This window comes from Aphis gossypii, chromosome 2, assembly GCF_020184175.1.
Source record: "Aphis gossypii isolate Hap1 chromosome 2, ASM2018417v2, whole genome shotgun sequence".
Classification (NCBI taxonomy): domain Eukaryota; kingdom Metazoa; phylum Arthropoda; class Insecta; order Hemiptera; family Aphididae; genus Aphis; species Aphis gossypii.
In genome coordinates this window covers 23,397,116-23,416,780 of record NC_065531.1, presented here as the reverse complement: position 1 = coordinate 23,416,780, position 19,665 = coordinate 23,397,116, and the positions used below count along the sequence as shown (strand labels likewise).

Genomic DNA, 19,665 nt, shown 5'->3' with positions numbered 1-19,665 from the left:
AACTTATGCAAAACTTAGTATTAAATTTTTTAACGTTAGATATAAATACAAACAATTTTATGAATTTTGAACTACAAAATAATTTGCAAATATTCATGATTTTGACGAATTTTCGTCAAAATTTGAACTTCAAATGCTAATAAAAAAAAATTGTGCTTATGTATTCTTATAATTTTTTAATCACTATAGTCTATAAGAATAACATATGAGGAACTTTGTATAAAATTTACAAGTATTTTGATAGGGCCAAAAAATTTTATCGACACTTCAAAAAAAAATTTTCAGAAAAATTGAAAATTTCAGTTGTCTATAAATAGCTCAAAAAAACTCAAAATATTTTGAAAATTAAATCATGTAAGGAAAATGCCAATCTAAATAACTGGTAAAATTTTCAAGTATCTACGACTTATACTTTTTGAATAATAACAAATATTTAAAATCGTTTGGGATAAATCGTTGTCGTTACGCTATTTCGTAAAAATTTAAAATTCAAATGCACATAAAATTTTTCCTATAATGAGTTTTCTCTATAGCTACTTGAAGGAAAACTTATGGAAAACTTAGTGTTATAATTTTAATCCTTAGTTATGAACACAAAAAATTTTATGATTTTTCAACTTCAAAATTACTTGCAAATTTTCGCGTTTTCGACAGATTTCGTAAAAATTTAAACTATAAACGCTTATAAAAAAAATTGTGACTAACGATTTTTAATTTTTTTTAGCTACAATAAAAACAACTCATAAGGAACCTAGTATTAAATTTTCAAAACTTTTTGGTCATCCAAAAATTTTTTATCGACACTTTAAAAAAAATTTCTCAAAAAAATCGAAATTTTCAGTGGTCTATAAATAACTCAAAAAAAGTCAAAATTTTTTGAAAATTTAACTATATACAGATACCACTGACATTAACATTTGGTGAAAATTTCAAGTATTTTCAGTGATTAGTTTTTGAATTACAACCATAAAAAAAAATCGATTTGGTCGAAAACTGGTTTTGCGTAAAAATTGCAGTTTTTCCGTCATTTTTTTTTTGTTTTTCTCGATTTTTTTGAAAACTGTTGAAAAAGTTACCTCTTATGGTCTTAAGTTTTTACCTCTATAATGTACCAAGGATATTCACTTTTACATCGGAAACCACCCCCATAGTTTGAAATTGGAACATTATTTCGACTAGTTATGCTGTACACAGACACAAAAAAAAAAACACACATCATTGTAAAATCAATACAATATTCATCACTTCGTTCAGAATCTAAAACACAAATATTTCAAATTTCCATAAAAAAAAGCATAATATTATTAGTCTTCAAATAAGCGAACTATTTTGAAAATGAAATCATGTAAAGAAAATGCTAATCGTATTTATTACCATTGGCATTTATAGAATTTTAATAATTATTTTCACTTATGTTATTTATACATATTTTATTCAACAGAGTTATTTTTTAACAGAGTATTTGTTGTTAGGTTTGATCATAAACGTTTAGCTAAAGCTACAGTTCTAATATAATCGATATTGTCATTATTGACTTACTAATTGACATTATGATGTAATGACTAACGGTAATCGTCATAAATCTACGGTATTATGCTTACAACGCGCATATAGGTTGATCACAAATTTGAACGCCATTCAATCGTCACCGATGTGTTTCCAAACTGGAACCTCAAGTATTCTCGTTATAAAACCTTGCCGTAGACCTTCTTCTATAATTCTTGTTCTGTAATAGGGTTTTGCTTTGATATTAATGACTGATATTCCAATCTACCAAAAAATAAATGCTTGTAAATAATTTAAATCAACCTCAATCTTTTTTAAGTAAAAAATTTAGTATCCTCGGTATTTGTTTTCAAACTATAACTTTCGTTCGTTGTCTGCAATTTGATATAATCAAACGAAATATTTGTATATGCAGATATCATTGCATTTGATGTACAGAAAACAATTATTTGGATGCAATGTATCAAATTTTACTTTATCGAAATTGAATTTAATTACAGATTTTCTGTTGTATTATAACAACAAATCAAATATTTTCATAGATATTAGCGTATGATTAAATAAATAGGATAGTTTAGTTTTTTTCTAGTTTATTTCGGCCTCAGTATAATTTATATCCATCCACTGTTCTCTTTTTGACTTTTTTCACTAATGAAAATATTTTGTTGAAAATACATGAATTGCTGATTTAAATTTTTATGATTAACTAAAAACAATTTATTTAGTAAACTGAAAGCTTATTTTTGATATAAGCCATACTAAGCCATATTAAAATGTGTGTATAGTGATTTATAACAAGTTAACCTTAAAGGGGTATCGCTATACAAAAATTAATTTAACCCCCCAAGCTGATAAATAAATTTGTTTATAATATTTTCACATAATAACTTATAAAATATATAATTTATAACATGATTATTCTAAAGTTTGTATTAATATATAAAAAAAAATGTTTTGCACAAAGACCTAACCAAGTGGAACTACAGTTGTTGTAAACTTACCAAACATCGGTTATTTACATTTGTAAACTTAAATAAAAGAACATTATCTGAATACATACATTGCCGTATACAATGCTTTAGTTTCTACACAAGTTCGAAGTATATAAAATATTACAAATTTAAAAATTTTCATTATAATATTATGTGGGTAAATATCAGCTATCTTATATCCAGATTTGTATTCTGTATATTATGGTAGTTTTATTTAGCGAAAAATTGAAAATATTATTAATTAACTAATAGTTACTAGAACTTAAAATAGGTACAAAATATTTGTATATATCTTCACATTTGATTTCTTTTGAATGATTCCAATTTAATTTTCAAATTTTTCAAAGCAAAACAATTATTAAAGCCTATCTAATTTATTTGTATGTACTTATGTTAAATTAATTATTAGAATTTGTTGAGCTTATTTTATTGATTGTTTTGTGCTTAATAACGAACACATGTGATTATTAAATCGTGTTTTTAGCCCTACATTATTTGTTAAAAATTAAAATTATATTAACTAATTTAATCAAAACCACATATAATCATGAATGGAAAAGATGTATAGGCAAAATAATAATTATTACAGTATAAAATGAAACTGAAGCGAAAAAAGATGAGGTGCTGTATATTAGAAATGATAGAGATGATACAGTTATTGCAGATAAAAAAATTGAGAAGTGTAAGAATATTTTGGATGAAAGTATAAAAGATTATCACAAAACTATTATTAAAAATTAGTAAGAAAAATGAAACTGACTAAAATAATAGATCTGTAATGTATTACAACAATTAGATTAATTGTAAGTACACCCATATTATATAACATTTTTTTTTTTAATTATAATTGTATTATTATTTTTATCTCTCTATGTTGTTATAATAATCAATATAATTTATTGTTTATAGTGTTTATACTATTATAAGTTCTTAAGTTAAAAGATAGTACCTATTATTATAATATACTACCGTTCAAAACATTTAGATTACGTTTGTGTTATTTAATTACTATACATCTTTGTGTACAAAATATATATAATATATATATATTTAATAATTATTTTAATTAATATATGTACCTATTAATATAATGTATTATGTATACATAATACATAATATATATCTTAGAAGATCCTTAATTTCTTGGAAAGAATATTTTTCGTCGGGGCTATAAGCACCATATCTAAAGAGTAAAGACAACAAAATATAAATCTCCAAATAATTTGCATGATGTAAATATTAACATAATTTATTTGAAATACGAATAAGATACTAAAGGTACACATAAAATATTGTAACAAATAATAACATGTAGTTAAATACTTAAATGTATTGTTTTACTTATTGACAGTGGCGCCGAATGCAATTGAAACTGGCAGTTCAAATAATTTGCTTGACCCACCCACTCTTTCCAAATTACCACCTATCGATAAGTTGTTTTTTTTTTTTTAAAGAATAGCTATAAATAAATACACCATTTAAAATAAAAAAATCAGTATCAATAATAACTGTTCATATTATTGTAAATGGATTTTGAAAATAGACTGTTTTGAGCAGATTTGTATATATATTAAAATAAACACTGTTTAATATACATTTGATGAAATAGAATAAAGTGATGTTAAAAAAACAAACTTTTATATATTTATTTGCATTGAACAATGTACAAACTTACAAATATATAAAAAAAAAATTATGTACATATATATATTTTATAATAATTTAGAAGATAGGACAGATGATAGACTTGCAAATTTATCAATGACATCAGAATTATTTATTGAAAGATTTTCACAAGATATTAACATTAAGTTTTCAAGTCTGCCTTGTAAGATTGTGCTACGTAGACGATTTTTTACAATTTTAAGTTTTGAAAAGGTACGTTCAGGTGAGGCACTTGTAACGGGCAATGTTGTTGCTATATGAAGTGCTGTATAAAGAGTTGGAAAAACTTCTTTTAACCCAGAAATATGGCATAATTTTAATAAGTCTAGTAAACTTCCTAAATTAATATTTTCATTATTGAAGACAATTCTGTCATTAGAATCTGAATCATCTGTTTGTGTATTTTCACCAACATCCGACATATTATCTTTATCACAAACTTTCTCACTATAATTATTGTGAATATTTTTGGGTAAATTCATGATGTTAGAAAATTCAGAAAAATAATTGGCAAATTGCACATATTCTTTTTTTAACTCATCAAGTTGTACAAATTTTGAGTATATTTCACAAAATGAATTAAAAGCATCCTTCGGTAAAGCAGAGTTTGTACATTTTACTTCATTTAATCGTTTAGTAGAAAAAAGAGAAATATCTTTTAATAAATTTTGAGATTTAGAAGTAAATCTGTCATTAATAGCAGTAATAATTGTGTCTAAACAAACAAAGTATGTTTTAATTTTAAATTCATATTTAGGATCGGTAATAGGGTTATCTTCAATTTGTTCACTCGGTAATCGTTTTTTCTTTCTTGAACGATGAATGGGTAAAGGCGAGAACTCCATATCTGATTTTTCAATGTAAATTTCACTTTTTTTACAAAGTTCTGTATATGCATTGTCTGTTCGCAATTCTTTTATTTTATCAGTTACTAAGTGTAAACTTTTTATGGTACCTAATAAATCAATATTAATTGATTGTAGTATTCTGGTTAAAGGATCCACAATACAGAAAATATTAGTATATAAAAATGCAGTAAGAATAAATCGTTCAGAAAGAAAATATTCAATTAAACCGGTTGCTTTTGCTCCACTTTTAAAATCTGCACATCCTTCATCTTGCTGAATTTTTATTAAGGTATCTATCATAGCATTAAATGTTACAATTGCTGTATTTAATGCAGATGAGAGTGAAAACCAACGTGTAGTTTCAACACGTTTTAGTCGATGGACTCGTTGTTTTGGATAATGTTTTTTTTGCGCATTATCAAACCAAGAAACTCGTTTTTTGCTACTTGAAATAAATGCGTATAAAGATTCCAAATTGCCAAATAAGTCAACTGCATTTTGCGAACTGCTAGATCCTTGAACAACTATTAAGCTCAAACGATGTGCATAACACCATGTGTATGTAGCAGCAGGATTTTCTGCACACACAAGCGCTTGAAGTCCCGCATACTCTCCACGCATGTTGGCTGCACCGTCATAGCTTTGTCCTACTAAAAACCGTCTCCAATTCAGTCCATTTTCAGCACAGATTTCTTGGAACATAGTAAAAAGATTTATTCCAGATGTTATAGATGATTCTTTCAAAGCTAAAAGACGTTCATTAATTACTGGTATTGCTTTTTCAAAATTAACATAGCGAATAATAAATGCTAATTGCTCCTTTTTGGAAACATCAAAGGTAGTATCAATAGAAACACTAAAAAACCGAGACTCACTTAACTGTTTATTGATAACTAATTTGATACATGAAGCCACAGAATCGATTAGCTGATTTTGTCTCTGCCAAGACAAAAAATTTACTTCTTTTCTTCCTTTATTTTTTATTTTTTCAATATGTATAGCCAATGAAGGTGACCATTTGCTAATTAATTCTGCTAGGTCCTTAAAATTGCCTTTATTAGCCTCAGACCAATTTTCACGGTGACCTCTAAATGAAAGAGAATGTTTTCCGAGAAACTGTGTAATTTCTACTAATGTATTCACTACATCTCTATTAATGGCCACTTCTTCTCTTTTTTTCCCCTCTAATGATGGTAAAATTGCCACAGAGTTCTGTTTTAACTTAACAATTATTGACGCATTAATATGACAACTTGATTTCTCATGCAAACCAATATCTCCAAGTCTGTTCCAACCTTGAAAACCATCTTCTATCCAACTTTTTTGTGCATATTTATCACCAAAAAACATACAGTATAAGCAAAATAATCGATTTCTTGAGATGGAGTACGACAACCAATTTCGATGTACACGATCATCACCAGTAAGTTTCCTCCAGTAATTATCTTCAGTAAAGCGATGACCATATTTTTGAGGGAAATTGTTTCCTGGTAGCTCGTTTTTTTTTGGCTGGAATGGACCTTTAGAAATCAGCGCCAATTTTTCGACCAGGGATAACTTTTTCTTAACAAATGTAATTGGATCACAATTGCTCAAGTCTAAAGAGAGAGATAAAAATATATAATTTCATCAATTTATATGTAAGGTAATGTTACAAAATAGTAATTTAATAATGACTAAACAGTAAAATCTCAATATTAAAATCAATAGAATATTATTGTTATATTTACCTATAGAGGTAGTTTCAATATTAAACATTGTATCACTGTTTACATTTTGATCTTTTGTACAAAATTTTGGTTCACCCAATAATTCACAGTCTTGATTTTCAACTGAAAGTAAAACAAAATTGTTGTTTAATAATGACTATAAACAGTAAAATTTCAATATTAAAATCAATAGAATATCATTGTTATATTTACCTATAGAGGAATTCTCAATACTAAATGTTGTATCACTGTTTACATTTTGATCTTTTGTACAAAATTTTGGTTCACCCAATAATTCACAGTCTTGATTTTCAACTGAAAGTAAAACAAAATTGTTGTTTAATAATGACTATAAACAGTAAAATTTCAATATTAAAATCAATAGAATATCATTGTTATATTTACCTATAGAGGAATTCTCAATACTAAATGTTGTATCACTGTTTACATTTTGATCTTTTGTACAAAATTTTGGTTCACCCAATAATTCACAGTCTTGATTTTCAACTGAAAGTAAAACAAAATTGTTGTTTAATAATGACTATAAACAGTAAAATTTCAATATTAAAATCAATAGAATATCATTGTTATATTTACCTATAGAGGAAGTCTCAATACTAAATGTTGTATCACTGTTTACATTTTGATCTTTTGTACAAAATTTTGGTTCACCCAATAATTCACAATCTTGATTTTCTATAATATTAGGTATAGTTATTTTATATACTTAATATCAAAAAAAAAAAAAAAAAAAAAATTAAAATAAACATGCCACTGATTCAACTTTATCTTCTAAGGACTCTTTTTTCTCACCATCATTATTAACTAATAAGTTTTTTTCATCATTAAAATTTACAAAGCTTGTTATATCATCAGGAATTACAAATATCTTATAAAATATAAATAATGTGTATAGGGTATAAATTACTAATAACTAATTAATAATTTTACTAAAGTAAAATAGCTTGATTGCAATATCATATTTATATAATTACTAAGGCTCGAGACTTCTAGGAGTGCATTTTTTTTTTTAAATAATTATTAAAAATATTTATATATATAATTAATTAAATTTTGTATTATATTATTACCTATCTGTTAAATATTATGTATGTAATAGTGTATTATTATTAATTAATAATGTCATATAAATGTCAAGGACTTTTCTCGTTTACTATTGTCTATTATAATAAATAAATAAATTCATTAATTAATTAATCAGTACAATCAAATTGATTTATTTATATATCATATCTACAAATATAATTATAATTTATTACAATTATACTTTTTTAAATGCATATTTTAATAGCATATTTAGTGGTTCTTTAGGGGATATTTTAAGGTTTTATAGGGTATGAAGTCTTTAGCCCTAATTATTACCTATATATAATCAACAACAATAGCTATCAAAATTTTATCCATATAAAGCCAAGGAAGAACTTTCACATAGTAGGATAGTGATGGATAAATTGAAATTAAAAGTAGGTATAGGTATAGGTATAGGTAATAAGTAAAATGTAAAATTATTTAAATAAATAACTGGTAATGATTATAGATTAATGATTATACACTAATTTATGCAAAAAAAACTATGTTCGATATATTTAGTATTATTTATTTTTAAAGTAATAAATCACTAACATTGTAGGTATTAAAGTTTCAGTTCTTTAAACGAAAAAATACGTATTTTATAAATTAAGAAATAATATATTTATAAATAAATTACTTACCATGTGCTTCTTCTATAATTTGTTGATCCAATTTAATTTTCTTTTTTTCGATTCCAATGAAAAATGATTTAATATCAGAGCTGTTTCTTTTTGATATTCGTATTTTACATGAATTAACGTGTCTATTCCAATTCACACTATTCATGGAATTACTTAGTTTTCCACATTCACATTTAATAATAGTACTCATACTTATTATTTTATAAAATATAATATAAAAACTTTAATTAAAAAGTTGAACTGTTGAAGTAAACCAAAATTACGAGGAGTAACAACTGGTAAGTAGCATGCGTGCAATACTCGAAAAAACACATACAAATAAATATAAATTCGCTAAGTGATTAATATAATATAAATTAAATGGAAAGATTCAAAGATATAACAATTCATATGATATTTTATACTCTGTCTCTGTCTACCGATAGTTATTAGGTTCGGCTGGACTGCTGAGCATGTTCCGTTGGAAATTCCCACTACGACTACGCAACATAAATAGGATAACCGATAAGAAATGTGGTGGTTATTACTTTATTTTAATAAGAATTTAACACACACACAAACAGCTGAACATACACTACTGTCATAATGTTGAATGAAATATTGCCTATATTATGTTCCTTAATAAATTGTACTTATTAAAATATCTATGGGTCGAACTATAATTTAATAAGTTCATAGTATTCATACCTAATCAGTATCACGCTACTGCACCCACATACCTATAACCTACTTACCCACCCACCCAATTTTCAAGGTAGTTCAATTGAACTACCCTAAGTACGTGTTCGGCGCCACTGCTTATTGATACATCATTTCTTAGTGAATCGTCATACCTAGTTTAATATTATAAATACTTACTTCGACATTAATGGTGCGCTAGGTAAGTCCAACGGAAAACTATGAGAATCGGTGGCGTGCCAGTGAAATACATTCAGTTTGGAATGAGCCATAGCATCGATATGTCGCTTAATAGTTGACATTGGGAAATAATGCCTGGCAGTATCCAGCATAAAACCACGGTATGCGTACATAGGTCGATCACTTATTTGAACATCGCTGGCCATCACCAATTTTTTTTCAGACAAACTAGAGCCATATGTAGCAACAAGTTGTCTTAAAGTTTCCAATCCATTTCTCGCTCCATAAACGGTCTTTGCTTCGATATTAATAAATAAACTGTTTCCTAGAAATTATAAATACCAATGTATAGTTTCAAATAGTCTCAATCTATCTGAAGTAAATAATTTCATACCCTCAGTATTTATTTTCAAACTATAACTTTCGTTTGTTGTCAATTTAATATAATCAAATGGATTACTTGTAGTTATAGATATTATCGAAGTTATTGCATTAGAAACACAATTTGGGATACATAGTATTTTTAGAGATGATATAAAAACTTGAGAAGCTTCTGACATGTATTCTCTGCTCAATTGGTCAGCCATCTTGGATGTATCAAATTTAACATTATCGATACCGAATTCGATTATAGAGTTTCTAGTATATATAAATAGTTTATCATAAATCAAATAAATATATAAAATTAATTAATATATAATTTATATTCACCTTATCGTTGTATCGACTGATGGTTTCGGCCAAAGTGATCCATAGCGTCCACAGGTTAAACGGCAAACGTCTAGAGAACCATCGACTCCGTTGTTCTCTTTTTCTATTGAAGACAATTTGCTGACGACACATGTATTGTTGATACATTTATATGATTTACTAGGGAAAATTTAGTAAATAATTATATTATATTAATGTAATAATTCCTGAAATGTTATTGATTTTCTATAATACCGAAAGAATGTTTTTAATAATACCTATAAATTATTAAAATGTATGCAGTGTTTGTCAAACGATTTTATCATGATTACCTTGGAGATCTGGCGATGAAAGATTTTTAAGTCTTAAACGATAAACGATTTTAAGTCGTGTATAACTGAATAAGAAAGATGGTATATTAAATAGCAGTATTTTTATTTTATAAAATATATTTTTGTTATTAATCATCTCTGTCCACCAATTAGCATTTTTATGGCTTTTATTAGTTATCAACAATAATCAACTATTAGAAGCTATAATAATATACACTCCTATAGTTTGTACTATAAATAACCATTAGCTTCGCCGTGTTCATCCTGCTTCCATTATTAAAAACCTTGGAATCTTTCTTTTGAGCATCATTCCAACTTAACCGTTAATAGAGTATTATTGTTCTGTCGTACCCTATCCGCAGCCATCTACCTACCGTTATCTCCAGTCACGCCACTCTCTACGGCCATAATACCGCATGTTAAGAACATTTACCTCCTGACACCCTTTTCTAGAAATTTACTCTATATATTCAATTACTTTTTATTTGTAAATTTTTATTCAATCTTCGACGTAACATACGAAATTTTACATAAAAACCAAAAAATTGCAACAATTGACAAATTAGCCTAACTATATTATTATAATAGATTTCACTCCAAACTACAACATCATCCTAACCTTCAAGTGTCCCACTTATCATCATGCACACTTCTTGACAACCTATCATGTCACCTCGAGAGGCGTTGATGCGGAGACTAATCAAATTATTATTGTTAGAATGATTATGTAAACGAATTATTCTGGAGGTTCCATCACGCTGGATGACTTCCATCATCATATGCTTCTTGTGTAATTTTATGAAGTGTATATATTTATGTACAGGTACTGCTTTTACTTATTATATATAATTAATTACAGACTGTAAATTTTCTTAACATAAATAAAAAAAAATTGGTGAATATGTAAATTGCCGTACTGACATGCCTTGTCATTTGCATCCCACATCAGCACTTTTTGGCATGGGTTTCACTCCTGACTATGTTGTATATCATGAACTTATAATGACTTCAAAGGTAAATATACACTTTCTTTGTACATAAATGTTATTATATTGCACAAAACTCTTTTATGTATTTAAACATCAACTCAATATTTATGTATATAATAAATTAAATACATACTCGTTTTAAGTTTTATAACATTATTAAAAAAAAAGCGGGCAAGTGGGTACCGTTTTGCTGTACATTAGGGGGTGGGGTTGACCTCGGACTAGGGTAGGTTAAATTTGAATGCAATGATAGGTATCATTGTATACGAAAAACGATTCTGAACGAAGATGATTTGTCAGCCTAGGATATAATTTCCAGTGGTTGGTGAAAAAGGGGGTTTATGTTTATGGCCTGAATACACCAAAATTTAAGTTCTTTTATAATTATTGTAAGCTAAACTTATGAAAAATCTTGTATTAAATTTTCTACTCTTAGCTACCTATACAAACATTTTTATGAATTATACCTACAAAATAATTTGCAAATATTCATAATTTTGACGAATTTTCGTCAAAATTTGAACTTCAAATGCTAATAAAAAAAAATTGTGCCTATGTATTCTGATAATTTTTTAATCACTATAAGAATAACATATGAGGAACTTTGTATAAAATTTTCAAGTATTTTGATAGGGCCAAAAAAATTTTATCGACCCTTCAAAAAAAATTGTTCAGAAAAATTGAAAATTTCAGTTGTCTATAAATAGCTCAAAAAAAGTCAAAATATTTTGAAAATTAAATCACGTAAAGAAAACACGAATCTTAATAACTGGTAAAATTTTCAAGTATCTACGACTTATACTTTTTGAATAATAACAAATATTTAAAATCGTTTGAGGATAAATCGTTATCGTTACGCTATTTCGTTAAAATTTAAAATTCAAAGGCACTTAAAATTTTTCCTATAATGATGCTTCGAGTTTTCTCTATAGATACTTGAAGGTAAACTTATGGAAAACTTAGTGTTGTATTTTTAATCCTTAGTTATAAACACAGAAAAAATTTTATGATTTTTCAACTTCAAATAATTTGCAAATCTTCATGCTTTTGACGAATTTTTGTAAATATTTGAACTTCAAATGCTAATAAAAAAAAATTGTGCCTATGTATTCTTATAATTTTTTAATCACTATAAGAATAACATATGAGGAACTTTGTATTAAATTTTCAAGTATTTTAATAGGGCCAAAAAAATTTTATCGACACTTCAAAAATATTTTTTCAGAAAAATTGAAAATTTCAATTGTCTATAAATAGCTCAAAAAAAGTCAAAATATTTTGAAATTTAAATCACGTAAAGAAAACGCGAATCTTAATAACTGGTAAAATTTTCAAGTATCTACGACTTATACTTTTTGAATAATAACAAATATTTAAAATCGTTTGAGGATAAATCGTTATCGTTACGCAATTTCATAAAAATTTAAAATTCAAACACTCATAAAAATTTTTTGTCTGAATCCGGTAGAGTTTTTTTTACAGATATTTGAAGAAAAATGTATGGAGAATCTTGTACCAAATTTTCAAAACTTAGTTATAAAAGAAAAAAATTTTATGATTTTTCAACTTCAAAATTACTTGCAAATTTTCGCGTTTCGTAAAAATTTGAACTATAAACGCTTATAAAAAAAAATTGTGACTAACGATTTTTAATTTTTTTTAGCTACATTAAAAACAACTCATAAGGAACCTTGTATTAAATTTTCAAAACTTTTTGGTCATCCAAAAATTTTTTATCGACACTTTAAAAAAAATTTCTCAAAAAAATCGAAAATTTCAGTGGTCTATAAATAACTCAAAAAAAATCAAAATTTTTTGAAAACTTAACTATTTACGGATACCACTGACATTAACATTTGGTGAAAATTTCAAGTATTTTCAGTGATTAGTTTTTGAATTACAACCATAAAAAAAAATCGATTTGGTCGAAAACTGGTTTTGCGTAAAAATTCCCGTTTTTCCGTCATTTTTTTTTTGGTTTTTCCCGGCGCTTTTGAAAACTATTGGAAATTTTTTACTTTTGACCCCCCCAAAGTACAAACTACATTCACTTTCCTATCCGAAACAGGGTCCACTTTTTAAAATCGGAGCACTTTTACTGCTCCAAAACGTGGTGACAGACACAAAAATAAAAAAAAAAAAAAAAAAAAAACACACATCATTGTAAAATCAATACATTCATCACTTCGTTCAGAATCTAAAAATATTGTTATTATATTCATATTTATATTTATAACATTATTGTTTTGTTTGCACTGTTGTATGTAACTTGTTTCGTTTATCCTTTTGTAATTGCCGTTTGGCATAAAAATTGTAAATAAATAAATACAAAAATATGTTCACATATAATATAAAACATAATTCAATAAACGATTTAATTTTAATTTTAAAACAATCATTTGTGATTGAAAATATTTATGCTAGTATCAGAAATGTTTTAAACATTCGTACAATGTTGAAGACACATCTGACGAGATCCAGAGTTCTTGGACATATAGCCATATAGGTAGGTACAAAGTATATGCCTTAATAGTCAAAATATAAGAAGTACACTATACCGGAATGTATGGTACCTATTAACTCTGTTTTAATTCCACATAACATAACCAATTGTGAATTAAAAAGAATCCATTTTACTCTGTAATCTTTAATATTAGAGTGAAATAATATGTTATTAAATAGGTAAGAATATTATCCAACGATCTCTAAGACATTTATTTATTTTTAATTGTTTAAGCAAATTATGATCATTCAATCGTCATGACACATTTGAAAAGCCTATAAAATGCTCTACAAACGTATGATCTCTATGTTGGTGAGACATGAGGTGATAAAGCATACATTTCTCCATAGGTAACAAATATTGAGCGTGCGGGACGCGAGCGTCTTTAAATATCACACAGACGCCTCAGTTTAAACAAGTTAAAAAAACAGCCTTTCAGAAATAATGATTCAAAAAAAATTCAAATACTTTAAAATTAATTTTTAGATAGTAAAATTAAATTTAGAAAACACTTATATAGTCAAAATGTAGCCGTATCTTCATTTATAAATAAATTATAAATATAAATTTATAAATATATCGCGTAGTATATAACTCGAATTTTTTTTTTTACTTATTTTAAATTTTAACTGAAACGTCGACATCATTATGTGTGACAAATATATTTCCCGCAGATCTCGAAGCGAGACCCTTTGTGCACTTAGGTCTAGTGCATTAATTATCATTTATCTATTTGTATTTTGTACCTATTTCTTCGACGAACATCAATCAACAACATCGAAAACTACGATGACTACAACAATGCGAGTTACACTCTTCACCTAGTTTACTTAAGTAAATTCTAAATGATGATAACACTGATTATGATACTCACACGAAGTACAACTGTTTGGTGGTATCACTGACATCGTCTGCAGCAACGTAAGCGTTTTGTCGCATAATCACAATCAGGTACAACAGTATCACACCGGCCATCAGCGCGCATCCCGCCATCGTTTTACGTCTATTAAAAATAAAAATATTAAGTATAGAAATATTGAAAATACATTGGGGTACAATTTATTTTTATAAGAATTTGAAGTTCAAATTTTTACAAAATTCGTCAAAATAGCAAAAACAATTTACGATTATTTTGTAGTTAGAAATTCATAATAACTTATCATTTTAAATCATAGTTTAAAAAATTAAATGTTATGTAAAATAATTCTATATCTATTACAATACTATCTTCATAATTATATTTAACGATGATAAATAAATTTAAGCTTTTCTTTTTATCTAGAAACATAATATTTTCGAATTATAAATAAGTACCTATATTTAAAGTATAATCGTTTATTCATTATACAGATTTATTCGAAATTTTTCATAACACTTCTCCAGTTAATGAAAAAAATTATATTCAAAGGTGATTGATTATTATATATTTATATTACCTATCATTTATGGTAACTCTAATGTACAATTTACTTTTCTAGTTTTAGTAAACATTTCGATGTTAAAATTTATAATATTTGTTTCAAAATATTATTTGATGATAAAATGTATAGTATTTGTTATCAATGTTAAGTACTAAAATATTAAAACTTATCATTAGATATAAATTTTAAAATATAAATGTAAAACCTGTGTAGGTAGTTTGGTTAATTTATCAATATTATGATTATAATAATAGCATTTAAAATTTACTTACTATGTGAATTGCACGTATTATATCTTGTATATGTTATAGGTGCTATATGCACATACCCACTATATAATTAATAACCTCTTCCAGTCATTGGCTTCAGAGTACGATTGATCAATGAATATATTTTATTTGTTATAAGCTCTATTTTAGCTGTTGGTAGGTAAGTTAGTGATAGACGGAGTCGAGGACCAATAGCGAACTATAACGATTACGTCATATTTAATACATAACTTCTTACATAATACGACGTTTTATAACTTATAAGTTATAGCCAACTATTACTTTTTAAGCATCATGTTAAGATAAATTTGGTTTGTATTTTATATTCATAATGTATATAGGACATAGGTACTACATACAGTGGTATTAAGTATTAACTGCATTAGCTATAATGTTGTACAATAATATATACAGTTGGTCGGGTTCATCATTTCGCCTCGAGCACTATCACTTTAAACAGACTGCCATACAATTTAATTTTAATTATTTCATATTATATATCTTCGATTCAAAACTAAAAAATATTATATATCTTCGATTCAAAACTATTAGATGTTAGTAAAGTTATATTAATTTTAAAAATGATTTGTAAAAGATTAAATTAAATTTACTCGTATAAAATAAACAACGTAATTAAAAATAATAACATAAAAATCACTTCTACAATATACCTAATTATACAATAAAATAATAATAAAAAAATTGGGAATAATAGGTAACCGTACTTCTTAGCAATAAACATACCTTCTGTGCAGTCGCGCTTGACACCAAAAATGTACCGGGTCATAAAATATGAAATAGTCACATAGATCACTGTAATCTGTACTCTGTATTATGTAGGTACCTATGTATTAAATTTGAATTCAATTATAAATTATTGTTTCCTGAATACGATTCTAAGTGCAGACAATCGACCTAGGATATTTTTAATTATCTCGTATTTAGTAATATATTTTATTATAATAATATAAGTCGAAATGTTTTTTGCCGAAAACATCGTATTTTTATTTTATTAATGTTTAATTATTATAATACTACTCACATTTTATTTACATTATATATTATTGTAATTAATTTTTGAATCGATAACTTAAAACAGTGTGAATATAATTTTATCGTTCGTGATACAAATAGGATAAATTAACTATTCAAAATGTTTTATCGTTATTTAGGTGTACAAAACCTAATAATATACGGAAAAGTTTCAGAACTCCGCGAAAAATATTTATGATGAATTATATCAAAATAACTAAAATTGTTATTCTTCGTTCAATTATCTAATTTCGTTTTAATTTTAAATAAAATGTCTATGAAAAAAATATGGATATATCTCAATATTTTTTTAGATTTTAATAGTTTCAGCATTAAATACATGCAAGAATATTAAATTAAATCTTTAAAAATGTTATGAATTTTAGCTACCTAATATAAAATAAAAATTCAAAATTCCAACTTCAAATGCTCATAAAAAATTATTGTGGATTTGTACTCAACATTTTTTTTCGGTATTAAACGCTTATACATTTTTTAGAAAAAAAACCGTAAGACTTCAAATGTCTAGGTACTTATAATAACTCAAAAGATTGAAAAATTAAATTAAATTAATGTTTTGAAAATGGTAGTACAAACATTTTATTAATATTTCAATTATCTAGTTCCTTTTTTAAAATTATAATAAAATAAAATATAAAAATTCTTGTTTTTCCCATACTAAATTTTGAGCAGAGCAATGAATGTATTAATTTTCAAAAATGGGAATGGTTTATGACATTGATTTGGAACAACTTAAGGCTCAATAACTTTTTACCTCTATAATGCACCAAGGATATTCACTTTTCCATCGGAAACCACCCCCGAAGTTTGAAATTGAAGCATTATTTCGACTAGTTATGCTGTACACAGACACAAAAAAAAAAACACACACATCATTGTAAAATCAATACATTCATCACTTCGTTCAGAATCTAAAACACAAATATTTCAAATGTCCATAAAAAAAGGCATAATATTATTAGTCTTCAAATAAGCGAACTATTTTGAAAATGAAATCATGTAAAGAAAATGCTAATCGTATTAAAATTCTTTATACGTTTTTCAAACTATATTACACAAAAAATGAAATGCCCAATAGAAAATCAAATAAGATTTAAATTATGACCATTTGAATTTTAAATTTTTACGACAATGGATTTTCACTAGTAGTTACCTATTATAACGTTTTCTTCCCAAGAGGTATTTTTATGCTTTATCTTTATAAATGTCGATAAAAAGTTTATTCACTTAGTCATAATTTTAAAAAATTCAAAACAAAAATCCACAAAATAAATTCTTTTATTTGCATAAAAATTATAAAACTACATAGGCATAATTTTTTTTATATGCATTTGAAATTTTTAAGTTAGAAATATGTCAAAATAAAATATTGAAAACAATTTTTAGTTGAAAATTCATAAAAACTTTTTTTTTACCTTAATTTCGAAAAATTAATACATGATTTTTAACTATGATAATATTATTATGTTGTAATAATTTAAAAACATTTTTTGTTGGAACTATCAACTTAAAACTTTTACGTATATTATTATACAATTATGAAATGTATTGTTCGCAATGGCATTTTTAATTTATTTTAAAATATTATAAATTTTTATACTATGAACCTATTTTGCTCTTTTAGGATTATGGTATTTACAGAAAGATGGAATTACATTTTGAGTTATATAAAAGGTTGATATAATGTAGTTAATATATGATTTTAATAGTAAAATTTAATACCTATATGGCTATATATAAATAAAAATATTTTCAAAAAAAATTATTAACCTACTGTAATTAATAAAAGAAAAATTAATTAATTTAATAGCTTTATTAAAAAAAATATATCACTTGGTAATAGATATACACTGATAAACCGTTTCCACTTAAAATCATTTTTTTGTTTACAATAATATTATGATAAACCATATGATTCAAACTTAACACATTTCTAATAGTGGCCCAATCGATACCTGATGTACAGCAGAGTGGTATATTCACTTACCAATCTTTTATTTATTGTTTTTGCCGATTATTTTAAAAAGCACAGAATTACTATTTTTTTTAATTTTATTCTAAAATTACAAACTATAATTCTATAAGATGATAATTTATAGATTCACTTTTCTACTAGAAAACATATGAATTTAAATTTGTAACAATTTTTCTACTATATATCACGTTTACAAATACTAAAAAACACATCATTGTAAAATAAATACGTTCATCGCTCAATTATTAGAAATTGAAATATAGACATATTAAATTCCTTATTTTTTTAAATAAAAAACTGAATTCTTTTAATAAACGAAAATAAAATATTCATTTTTAAAACCATAAAATTCATTTATTTTCAAGTTACTTACTTCATCAATATTTTTCGTATCTTCTATTATACAATTTTAAAAGTGTTAGTTATTGATAGACTGGTGAATTATAATGTTTATAACATTCCGCATACGACATTAATGAATACTTACGAAGCATATCGGTAGACAAACACAAAATAGGTGTAGACTAGTAGATTATCATGTTATTAAACCATAGTACATATGACAAATCTAATATTTTTGATGTATAATTACATAGAAAGGTATACTTGTTTTTTTTTTTTAAATAAATAAATTTACAATGATTCATAAATTATTATAATTATCCTCATTATATATTAGCTTATTATGCAAATTAATTTAACAACATAATCATTAAGCAAAGCTCTAAATTCTGGTCATTAACACGTTTTTGAATATTCTATGTATGTAAATGTTTATGTATATTTAAAGCCTTTACAAATATTTAAATATATTAATTACAATAATATTGTTAGTCTGAATAACTTTAATTAGCACAATGAGTTGGTCATAAATTCATAGCTCATAGAAATAATACTAATATAATTATATTACTATAAAACCCTAAAATATACTTTTATTCTATATAAGTAGGCACCTACATAAGATATAACTAATAACTATCCGTGTATAATAATATAATGTAAGTACAACAATCATTATATAGCATTAGATAAGTTTAGTCAGATCAACAAATTTTTGAATAAAAAAATGTTAAAAACATATTGTTATTACCTTATGTAGGTATAATGCAATTAATGTTT

General features: G+C 25.4%; 3 protein-coding genes across 7 annotated transcripts in view; all 3 read right to left on the bottom strand.

Moving 5' to 3' along the window:
* Positions 1-1,675, bottom strand: part of LOC114130702 (uncharacterized) — an 89,339-nt gene extending 87,664 nt beyond the window's left edge. For both annotated transcript variants that reach the window (XM_050201974.1, XM_050201971.1), the window contains exon 1: positions 1,540-1,675. The gene's annotated coding sequence lies outside the window, so the exon portion shown is untranslated. The remainder of the gene's footprint in view (positions 1-1,539) is intronic.
* LOC114130711 (chitooligosaccharidolytic beta-N-acetylglucosaminidase-like) lies at positions 1,632-19,052 on the bottom strand. Its single transcript, XM_050201979.1, has 8 exons — positions 19,031-19,052; positions 16,260-16,359; positions 14,700-14,828; positions 10,023-10,181; positions 9,706-9,950; positions 9,312-9,636; positions 3,578-3,681; positions 1,632-1,770 (listed from the first exon to the last, which is right to left on the bottom strand). Exons 1-7 carry the CDS (start codon positions 19,035-19,037, stop codon positions 3,594-3,596), a joined length of 1,053 nt encoding a protein of 350 aa, XP_050057936.1. The 5' UTR covers positions 19,038-19,052; the 3' UTR covers positions 1,632-1,770; positions 3,578-3,593.
* On the bottom strand, positions 3,865-8,692 carry LOC126550430 (zinc finger MYM-type protein 1-like). Of its 4 annotated transcripts, XM_050201966.1 has the most exons (6): positions 8,454-8,692; positions 7,318-7,416; positions 7,126-7,227; positions 6,934-7,035; positions 6,742-6,843; positions 3,865-6,609 (listed from the first exon to the last, which is right to left on the bottom strand). In XM_050201966.1, the coding sequence occupies exons 1-6, from the start codon at positions 8,641-8,643 to the stop codon at positions 4,211-4,213; spliced, it is 2,994 nt and encodes a 997-aa protein (XP_050057923.1). In that variant the 5' UTR covers positions 8,644-8,692; the 3' UTR covers positions 3,865-4,210. The 4 variants fall into 4 exon arrangements, with proteins under 4 accessions (XP_050057923.1, XP_050057924.1, XP_050057925.1 ...); XM_050201967.1 differs by lacking the exon at positions 6,934-7,035; XM_050201968.1 differs by lacking the exon at positions 7,126-7,227.
* Positions 19,053-19,665: the final 613 nt, after the last annotated feature.

Bases quoted from the DNA above. Each gene is read 5' to 3' on its own strand.
- LOC126550430 (XM_050201966.1), bottom strand. From the start codon at position 8,643: ATGAGTACTATTATTAAATGTGAATGTGGAAAACTAAGTAATTCCATG. The intron at 7,228-7,317 runs GTAAATATAACA...TTTTACTTTCAG, and splicing joins TATTGAGACTTCCTCTATAG to TTGAAAATCAAGACTGTGAA. The intron at 7,036-7,125 runs GTAAATATAACA...TTTTACTTTCAG, and splicing joins TATTGAGAATTCCTCTATAG to TTGAAAATCAAGACTGTGAA.
- LOC114130711 (XM_050201979.1), bottom strand. The intron at 9,637-9,705 runs GTATGAAATTAT...TATAATTTCTAG, and splicing joins TTTGAAAATAAATACTGAGG to GAAACAGTTTATTTATTAAT. The intron at 3,682-9,311 runs GTAAGTATTTAT...TTTACTCTTTAG, and splicing joins AGCGCACCATTAATGTCGAA to ATATGGTGCTTATAGCCCCG.